Source organism: Nomascus leucogenys, chromosome 11, assembly GCF_006542625.1.
Source record: "Nomascus leucogenys isolate Asia chromosome 11, Asia_NLE_v1, whole genome shotgun sequence".
NCBI lineage: Eukaryota > Metazoa > Chordata > Mammalia > Primates > Hylobatidae > Nomascus > Nomascus leucogenys.
The window spans coordinates 56,746,428-56,756,002 of NC_044391.1; the positions used below are offsets into that span (position 1 = coordinate 56,746,428).

At 50.2% G+C, this 9,575-nt stretch overlaps 1 protein-coding gene across 6 annotated transcripts; it reads left to right on the forward strand.

Moving 5' to 3' along the window:
- The first annotated feature begins 210 nt into the window (after positions 1-210).
- On the forward strand, positions 211-9,079 carry SMUG1 (single-strand-selective monofunctional uracil-DNA glycosylase 1). Of its 6 annotated transcripts, none has more exons than XM_003252886.3 (4): positions 219-262; positions 1,252-1,338; positions 5,200-5,503; positions 6,822-9,079. In XM_003252886.3, the coding sequence occupies exons 3-4, from the start codon at positions 5,219-5,221 to the stop codon at positions 7,347-7,349; spliced, it is 813 nt and encodes a 270-aa protein (XP_003252934.1). In that variant the 5' UTR covers positions 219-262; positions 1,252-1,338; positions 5,200-5,218; the 3' UTR covers positions 7,350-9,079. The 6 variants fall into 6 exon arrangements, with proteins under 6 accessions (XP_030678375.1, XP_003252934.1, XP_030678372.1 ...); XM_030822512.1 differs by lacking the exon at positions 1,252-1,338 and adding an exon at positions 928-1,082 and having other exon boundaries at positions 235-262; XM_030822515.1 differs by lacking the exon at positions 5,200-5,503 and having other exon boundaries at positions 211-262; positions 6,822-9,066.
- The last annotated feature ends 496 nt before the right edge of the window (positions 9,080-9,575 follow it).

The window sequence follows — 9,575 nt, forward strand, 5'->3', positions numbered from 1 at the left end:
TAGGTACTTACAGGCTCTGGCCTTTCACTTCTCAAGACTTCCTGATTTAATGCTGATGGAAAGATTAAACTACAATTCCCAGCGATATTTAGGGCTAATTTAGCGCGCCTTCCGGGATTGGAGCATTTCCGGCGGATGTGGCTGCGGGTACGCCAATCTCCTTCCCTAAACAATGTAGACTACGACTCCCACTGTCCTTAGCGCCGGGGGTTGGGTTTGGGCGGGGGAAAGGAACCGGAAACGGGATGGGGAGCTGGACCAGGTGAGGAAGTAGGAGGCTGGGAAACCGGGACTGTGGGGGCAAGTTGAGGGCTCCCAGGGTCGTCGGGGCTGAGCCCAGAGAGTAGTTAGAATTTCTGTGTTTTGGGGTCCCTCCCTCCGTATGGGGTTAGACTCAGTGCAGGGAGAGCCCAGCCTGTGAAACCGCCTGGGAGGTCTGCAGGATCAAGGCTTTCCAGTCGGCCGGAGCCAGCGGGCGCCCCCGGAGGTTTTGCCTGGTGCCTTAGTAGTCGGCCCCTTTGGAACCAGATGAAATGGTCTTTTTGAGTTTATGCATTATTATTATTATTGTTTATTTATTTATTTTTCCGAGACGGAATTTTGCCCTGTCTTCAGGCTGGAGTGCAATGGCGCGATCTCAGCTCACTGCAACCTCCGCCTCCCGGGTTCAAGCGATTCTCCTGCCTCAGCCTCCCGAGTAGGTGGGATTACAGGCGCGCGCCACCATGCCCGGCTAATTTTTGTATTTTTAGTAGAGACTGGGTTTCACCATGTTGGTCAGGCTAGTCTCGAACTCCTAACCTCGTGATCTGCCTACCTCGGCCTCCCAAAGTGCTCGGATTATGGGCGTGAGCCACCGCGCCCGGCCTATGCATTATTATTATTATTTAACTTAAGGATATTTATTATTGTCCCTTGGACTCCCAGAGTGCCTCCAAGGGACAGGGGAGTGCATATGTATCTTCGATTCCTTCCTCACTTCCTGGATTTGATGTCAGAGAAGTCTGACATCAGTCTGAAGTCGGCCCTTGGTGGTCAGCCTTATCACTGGGTCCAACTCCGCTGCCTTTGTGCTTAATGTAGTATGACACCGTATTTTATAAAATATCTACATTTCTTAAGCCTCTGGCTCTTGGGGCGAATTTCAGTAGAACTTATAAGTTCCTCCTTTGGGTTCTCTTAGTGTTTTGTTCCGGGTATTAAAGCTCACATCACACTATATTACAGTTAGTTGTTTATTTGCCCTCACAGCCGATTATGAGCTTACGGAAAGCCTGGCCTACATTTTACTCTTTCTGGATTTCTTCCTCACCAAGAGACTGCTGCAGTGCCTGTCATGTAAGAGACTCATAAGTATTGAAAAAAATAAATGAGTTAACAGGTGGTAGGTTGGATGGAGTATGTGATTTTCATAGAGAAGAGAGTTAAATGAGTTGCTCAAGAGAACCTTCTTAGAGATGAAACAGGAGTAGAATTCAAATCAATTGACTTCCAGCCTGTGGCTCTTGCTATGAGATCAGGCTTTGAAGTTATGGAACAATGCAAGTAGTGTCTTGCCACTCTTTTTCCCAGCCTTGCTGTTTGCAACACAGGTGTCTAAATGTCAAAGGTAGGCTCAAGACTTCTCGAGATTCTAGAGCTGGAGCAGCCAATCTGCTAATGTTGGTGTTGCATGGGGAGATGCAAAGCAAGGTCCCCTGAAACACTGGCGTTCTCCACAGCACCCTTCTCAGCTTTTGTATGAGCCCAGTTTGTCCTGGGTAGCCACCTGGACAACAGATCAGTTAAAGACTACTGAGATTAGTCAGGGAAGGACTTTGTAAGTTGGGCCTCTGATTTTTTTTCTCTCCCACTTCCCCTAGGCTAGGGTGAGAAAACAGGTTTATCAAGCTGTTGTGTCAACCTTGAGTTCTCATCTGGGAGAAAAGGTCACTCCTGACCCAGGCAGAAAGTTGAGAGGAAGGAATGACAATGGTCCTTGTCACATGGGAGATGCACATATGATGGCCACAGACCCGGAGCCTGGAAAACAAGCAGAGTGCAAAGTGGGCAGCTGAGCCTTGAGTGAACTCAGGATATAGAAGTGGAGAAGGATCTATCAGGAGTGCCTCCTTGGTAAAAGGTGTTTATTTTATTTTTATTTTTTAGAGATGGGGTCTCATTATGTCAGCCAGGCTGGTCTTGAACTCCTGGCCTCAAGCAATTCTTCTGCCTTGGCCTCCCAAAGTGCTGGGATTACAGGCATGAGCCACTGCGCCCAGCACAGAAGGTAGTTTTAAACAAACGTGAAAAAGAAGATGGACATTGCTGAGCAGGTGTTTGTTGAGTACCTAATAAGGGCCAGGACCTTGGGCTTATGGAGGGAGATTGAACAAGGCCTGGCTCTTGATCTGCCCAAGTTTAGCTGGGGAGGCAAAAGGAATTCATTAAGACGGCGGTAACCATGGTGACACACAGTGGTTCTCAGCCTTCACCAACCATCAGAATCACCCTGGGAAGCTTGTTTAAAATACAGATTCTCAGGCTGAGCACGGTAGCTCAGTTTGTAATTCCAGCACTTTGGGAGGCTGAGGCGGGCAGATCATGAGGTCAGGAGTTCGACACCAGCCTGACCAACATGGTGAAACCCTGTCTCTACTAAAAATACGAAAATTAGCTGGGCATGGTGGTGCGCACCTGTAATCTCAGTACCCAGGAGGCTGAGGTGGGAGAATCACTTGAACCCGGGAGGCAGAGGTTGCGGTGAGCTGAGATCTCACCACTGCACTTCAGTCTGGACAACAGAGCGAGACTCTGTCTCAAAAAAAAAAAAAAAAAAAAAAAAACCAACCAAAAGCACAGATTCCCAGGCCTCACACGGGACCTACTTGTGTTGGGGGTGGGGTTGGGACACTATGGCAAATACTGCAGTGTTCTGAGGAGGGAAGACTTTATTAAAGGGATGGTTTGAGCTGCATTTTGAGGGATGGGAGTGATTTGGATATGTGGACAGTTTGGGGAATCACAGTCCTAGTTGACTGGATGACTGCTGGATGATGTCCTGGTTGACTTAAGGAGTGTATTTGGTTGGACTGCAGAAATGGTTTGTGCAAGGTTTTGAGAGTTGAGGTAGGAAAGGCATTTTGAAAATGTGAGTAGAATGGTCAGGTTGGAACACTGGGTTTGAATGGGAGTGGAGTGAAGCAATGGCCTTTGCAGTTTACAAAGCTTGCTGTCATGTTCCTCTCCTTCCACCCCTGCCCCCTCCCTTCTCCTTCCTCCCACCTCCCTTCTCCTTCCTCCCACCTCCCTTCTCTCTTCCCTTTCTTCTTCCTCTCCCATTTCTTCCTTTTCTTCCTTCACCTAAACATAACATCTCATTCCATCCTTACGTCTATTTGTTTGTTTTGAGACAGAGTCTCCCTCTGTAGCCCAGGCTGGAGTGCAGTGGCACGATCTCGGCTCACTGCAACCTCTGCCTCCCAGGTCCTGGTTCAAGTAATTCTCCTGCCTCAGCCTCCCGACTAGCTGGAATTACAGGCACGTGCCACCATGCCCAGCTAATTTTTGTATTTTTAGTTTAGACGGGGGTTTCACCATGTTGGCCAGGTTGATCTTGAACTCCTGACCTTGTGATCCACCTGCCTCAGCCTCCCAAAGTACTGGGATTACAGGCATGAGCTGCTGCGCCCGGCAAATTTTTTTTTTTTGAGACGGAGTCTTGCTCTTTTGCCCAGGCTTGAGTGCAGTGGCGCGATCTTGGCTCACTGCAACCTCAGCCTCCCGGGTTCAAGCAGTTCTCCCTGCCTCAGCCTCCCGAGTAGCTGGGATTACAGGCGCCCACCACAACGCCCAGCTAATTTTTTTTTTTTTTGAGACAGAGTTTCGCTGTTGTTGCCCAGGCTGGAGTGCAATGGCACGATCTCGGCTCATCGCAACCTCCACCTTTTGGGTTCAAATGATTCTGCCTTAGCCTCCAGAGTAGCTGGGATTATAGGCGCGCACCACCATGCCTGACTAATTGTATTTTTAGTAGAGGTGGGGTTTCTCCATTTTAGTCAGGCTGGTCTCGAACTCCCGACCTCAGGTGATCTGCCCACCTCAGCCTCCTAAAGTGCTGGGATTACAGGCTTGAGCCACCGCGCCCAGCATGCCCAGCTAATTTTTGTAATTTTTAGTAGAGACGGGGTTTCGCCATGTTAGCCAGGCTGGTTTTGAACTCCTGACCTAAGGTGATTCACCAGCCTTGGCCTCCCAAAGTGCTGGGATTACAGGCATGAGCCACCGTGCCTGGCCTTCCTTATGTCAACATTATTAAGTGGATATTATTATTCTTTGTATTTGAAGGCGGAAACCTGAGGCTCTGGCCATGGTTGTGTAGCTTGTAAGATTCTATGAGGAGTCTGTAATCATCCTACTCGGTATTCCTGAGTATGGGAAAGAAGCTAGGCTGGGGTTAGGGGGTTGTAGAATTAGCAGGGTGGCTGATCAAACCATCTAAGGCAAGATGGCGTGGGTGGTTAAAGCATAGTCTTGAGCCAGAGAGATTGGGCTCAATCAAATCCAGCTTTATTACTTACTAACTGTAAGACCTTGGGCAAGTTGCTTAATCTTGCTAAGCCTCAGTGTCCTCACTTATAACAGGGGAGCAGTAATACCCACCTCATGGGATTGTTGTGAGGATCAATGAGGTGTACCTGGCGCAGAGCAGTCGCTCACCACCTGGAAGCTATTGTAATTAGCCTTCCCAGGTCTCTGAGCTGTGGCTGTGCACTTGCATTTCATTCTTCAGCACTGCGCTTTCCAGAACACGGTCCCTTCTGGCTGGGCTTTTCTTTTTTAGGATGACCTTAAAGGTTCTGAAAGGATGCCACCAGTAAATGTTTATTGAAAACCTACTATGTGCTCAGCATAGCCCAGGAACTAGTGACCTATGCCTGATGGAAAGGAGATTTGGAGTGGGAGATGTTTGGTGGCTATGGCTTATCCTCACCAGGTGCCTTGTGAAGAGGACAGATACTGGAAGTGGGGAGGGAAAGGGCCCTTCATTACCAAGAATTGAGATGAGTTCAGTCCTACTTGGTGGTTGGTAGATGACTGACATGGTCTCTTAGGATCCCTTCTGAGCCCAGGAAATGGTAGTGGGGGCCCTGGCAAGCATGGATCCCTCCTACTCTGTGGCTGAGGGATGATGGGGCTTCTGTCCATCTCTTTTCCTAGGTGACAGCGGCATGGCCATATGCCCCAGGCTTTCCTGCTGGGGTCCATCCATGAACCTGTAGGTGCCCTGATGGAGCCCCAGCCCTGCCCTGGAAGCTTGGCTGAGAGCTTCCTGGAGGAGGAGCTTCGGCTCAATGCTGAGCTGAGCCAGCTGCAGTTTTCAGAGCCTGTGGGCATCATCTACAATCCCGTGGAGTATGCATGGGAGCCACATCGCAACTACGTGACTCGCTACTGCCAGAGCCCCAAGGAAGTGCTCTTCCTGGGCATGAATCCTGGACCTTTTGGCATGGCCCAGACTGGGGTAAAGGGTTTGGCTTCCCCGGTGGGTGGAGTGGGGGGTTCTAGGTGGATGCTTGGCTGGGTGTGCTGTGGAGAAGGAGCATGTGCATGGCTGTAGACATGTGTAGGTCCCCCCGCCCCATTCTCTCTCAACACACATACTGGCTGCTGTGGTCTGGGGCCCTCTCCCAGCGTCTCTGCCTGTAATTAACCAAGCACATTAATGGTAGTTTCGTTTTCCCTGTGAGCTGGCCACTAATTGCCTCTGAGAGCCCTTCCTTCCGCCAGCCCCATCCTTACTTTACTGGATCTCCCCTGTCCCTGGAGTGTGGTTGGGGTCAGAAGAGGGACTAGGACTGCTGGGTCTTCAGAAGAGACTGGTCAGCCGGGCGCGGTGGCTCACGCTTGTAATCACAGCACTTTGGGAGGCCGAGGCGGGCGGATCACGAGGTCAGGAGATCGAGACTACGGTGAAACCCTGTCTCTACTAAAAATACAAAAAATTAGCCGGGCGTGGTGGCGGGCGCCTGTAGTCCCAGTTACTCGGAGAGGCTGAGGCAGGAGAATGGCATGAACCCGGGAGGCGGAGCTTGCAGTGAACCGAGATTGCGCCACTGCACTCCAGCCTGGGCGACAGAGCGAGACTCCGTCTCAAAAAAAAAAACAAGAGACTGGTTGACAGGGGTGGGTATGTAAGAGATGCAGGGCGTTCTGGGAACCTGGGTTCTGTTTCCTAGCTAAGGCGAGGTTCAAAACGGAGCCTGGCTCCAGTGCCTGCCCGCTTTTCTTTCAGGGCTCTGGATGAGTGACTGCCCCTCAGTGGGGGTGCTTGGCAGGTGGGGGAGGGGAAGAGGCTTCAGGGCAGAAGGCTCAATCGCTTTTATTGACCCCAACTGGGTGATGAAAGGTGATCAATGATGATCGATGGAAATGACAGCCTGAGGCTTGGGGCTGAGAGGGCACCCAGAGAGCAGTGGTCAGCCCGTCCTTGTGCCTCCTTTAACCCTGGCTGCCTTTCTGTCTCAGACCATCTGTCTCTCCCCAGTACTAACCTGTATAGGGCTAGATATCTCAATGTAGTCCCTGTACTTGGTCCCAAAGGCTAGTTGGGCTAGAGGCAAACAGATTCTTCTGGACCACAGTTCACAATGAAGAACTGGAAAAAGATGGACAGGCTCAAACCGTAGGGCCAAGAATCCTTGTCTCAGGCCTTTGGGTGAAGGTGGGGGTGGGGGGTGCAGGCTGGATCCTCATGGAAGGTATAAAGAAGTCATTTGGTCCAGAGCCCGGGCCTCAGGTGTCCGGTTTGAAGCCTTTCATGTCTCTCTCCTTCCTCACAGGTGCCCTTTGGGGAAGTAAGCATGGTCCGGGACTGGTTGGGCATTGTGGGGCCTGTGCTGACCCCTCCCCAAGAGCATCCTAAACGACCAGTGCTAGGACTGGAGTGCCCACAGTCAGAAGTGAGTGGTGCCCGATTCTGGGGCTTTTTCCGGAACCTCTGTGGACAGCCTGAGGTCTTCTTCCATCACTGTTTTGTCCACAATCTATGCCCTCTGCTTTTCCTGGCTCCCAGCGGGCGCAACCTCACCCCTGCTGAGCTGCCTGCCAAGCAGCGAGAACAGCTTCTTGGGATCTGTGATGCAGCCCTCTGCCGGCAGGTGCAGCTGCTGGGGGTGCGGCTGGTGGTAGGAGTTGGGCGACTGGCAGAGCAGCGGGCACGACGGGCTCTGGCAGGCCTGATGCCAGAGGTCCAGGTGGAAGGGCTCCTGCATCCCTCTCCCCGTAACCCACAGGCCAACAAGGGCTGGGAGGCAGTGGCCAAGGAAAGATTGAATGAGCTGGGGCTGCTGCCACTGCTGTTGAAATGAGTGCCCTTGGGGCCTTGCATGGGACACATTCAAGACCTCGAAGTCATTCTTGGCCAAGCAGATGACAACACATCTCCTGGACTGGAGCAAAAGGTCCTTCTGTGCTCCCTGGTCGCTGGGAAACGTATTCTTTGATCTGTTGAACTGTCTTCCAACCTGCCATGGCAGTTTTGACACTACTCCTGTTTGCCCTCCTGATTCCTGCTTTCTTTACCTTTGAACATTGCCCCTTTCAGGGGACCTCACTTTGTAGGGAATCCACAGAAGGTGTGCTTTTGCACTTGGCAGACTGCTCTACCTCAGTGTTTCCTTGGGAGACTTTATTCAGCTGAGAGTGCCCTAGACAGTTAACTTCTAAGGTCACGTTTACTATTTCAGAGGAAATATCTTGCCAGGATACCTACCCATCCTTATAGAACAGCTGCCTTCAGCCGACCCCTTTCGTCACAGGGACCAAGACAAAGCATGGGACATGAAATTAAGAGTGAACTTATGGGAGGCTGCAGCTGGATCAGAGGAAAAATCCAGTATGGCAGAGTGAAAGTCAGAAGACCTGGCTTTTCATCCCAGCTTTGAGACTTGGAACTTTTTGATTGGCATATTAATAAACCTCTCTAAGCCTCAGGCTCCTCATCTGTAAAATGGGGATGCCTACCTTATGGGGTTGGTGTGAGGATTAACTGAGATAATACTCGAAAGTGCCTTGCATGGCCTTGGCATGTGGGTGCTCATCACATAGTCTTCTTGTTTTCTTGCCTCTGGGTTGAGGATTCACAGCACTGCACTACAAGGGTAGCCGCTCTCCATTCTGGATACCTTGCTAGGGGAGAGTCTGGCCTTCCACCTGCGGCCAGGGTGAAGGGAAAATTCTTGCCTTGTCAGAGATGGATCAATGACTATGAAAAACCTAGCCTGTGATTTTTTTCACTCTAAGCATTAAAAGCTCCTAAAGCCTTTTGTCTTGTTACTTTTTTCCCCCTCTTGCATGCTAGAGGTGGAAGGTAGTCATTTAGATTCCCCCCCTTCCCTCTTCATTGTTGGCCAGGGGTTCTCTTGGGTAGCTGGGGGAAGGATATAGTAGATCTCTCTTTTTTTTTTTTTTGAGATGGAGTCTCATTCTGTTGCCCAGGCTGGAGTGCAGTGGCGTGATCTCAGCTCACTGCAACATCTGCCTTCCGGGTTCAAGTGGTTCTCCTGCCTCAGCCTTCTGAGTAGCTGGAATTACAGGCATGTGCCACCATGCCTGGCTAATTTTTGTATTTTTAGTAAAGACAGGGTTTCACCATGTTGGCCAGGCTGGTCTCAAACTCCTGACTTCAAGTAATCCACCTGCCTTGGCCTCCCAAAGTGCTGCTGCCTGGCTGGATGTAGCAGATCTCTAATTACCTTACCAAACCTGCAGGGTCTCTGTTAAGTGTCTGTTAGGGGTCTTATATGATACTCTGGACACTGAGAAACAGGTGATGGGGCAGATAGGAACCTGGTATCCAACTCATTTTTTGTGTCTGCTGAATGGTTGACTGGGTGCCCCTTTGGTAAGGGCTGGGAAAGTGAACCAAGTTGGGAGCAGAGCAGGTCTTGAGAACACCTTAATGAGGAACACATGGTCTACTTCCTATCTGCTGGGACACAGGTCATTTCCAGCTTCCAAAATTAGTAAGATTTTTCGTATAAATCCTCCCCTACTTCATTGTATAATAAAGAATTTGGCCTTTGTCTTCAGTTCCTGAGAAGGAGACTCTAAATCCTTGGAATTTCCCAAGTAATAGGAGTATCTTTGTTTTTCGTGGCGGGTCCCTGACACTACACCTGAATTTATGTTGAGATTTGACCTTAGGCTGCACCTAATTTTATATTGAATTTGATCTCAGACCACACCTGAGTGTGTGGTAAGATTTGACTGAGGATGGAGGGTGACCATGCCAGAATGACCAACCATATAGTTACAGGGCTGGGACTTTGAGCTGGATGATACCAGCTTGATCCCCAGGGAAGGGAGAGGGGCTAGAGATTGAGTTCAGCCACATGCCCATGATTTTAACCAATTATATCTATGGTAAAACTCTATATATAAAAACTAAAGACACTGAGGTTTTGGTCAGCTTCCTGGCTGGTGAACACATGGATGTGCTGAGGGATGTGCAATGGTATCCTGTTTCTATGAGCAGAGGGCACACATCTGTGCCTGGGACACTCCTGGACCCTACCATATATTTGTCTTCATTT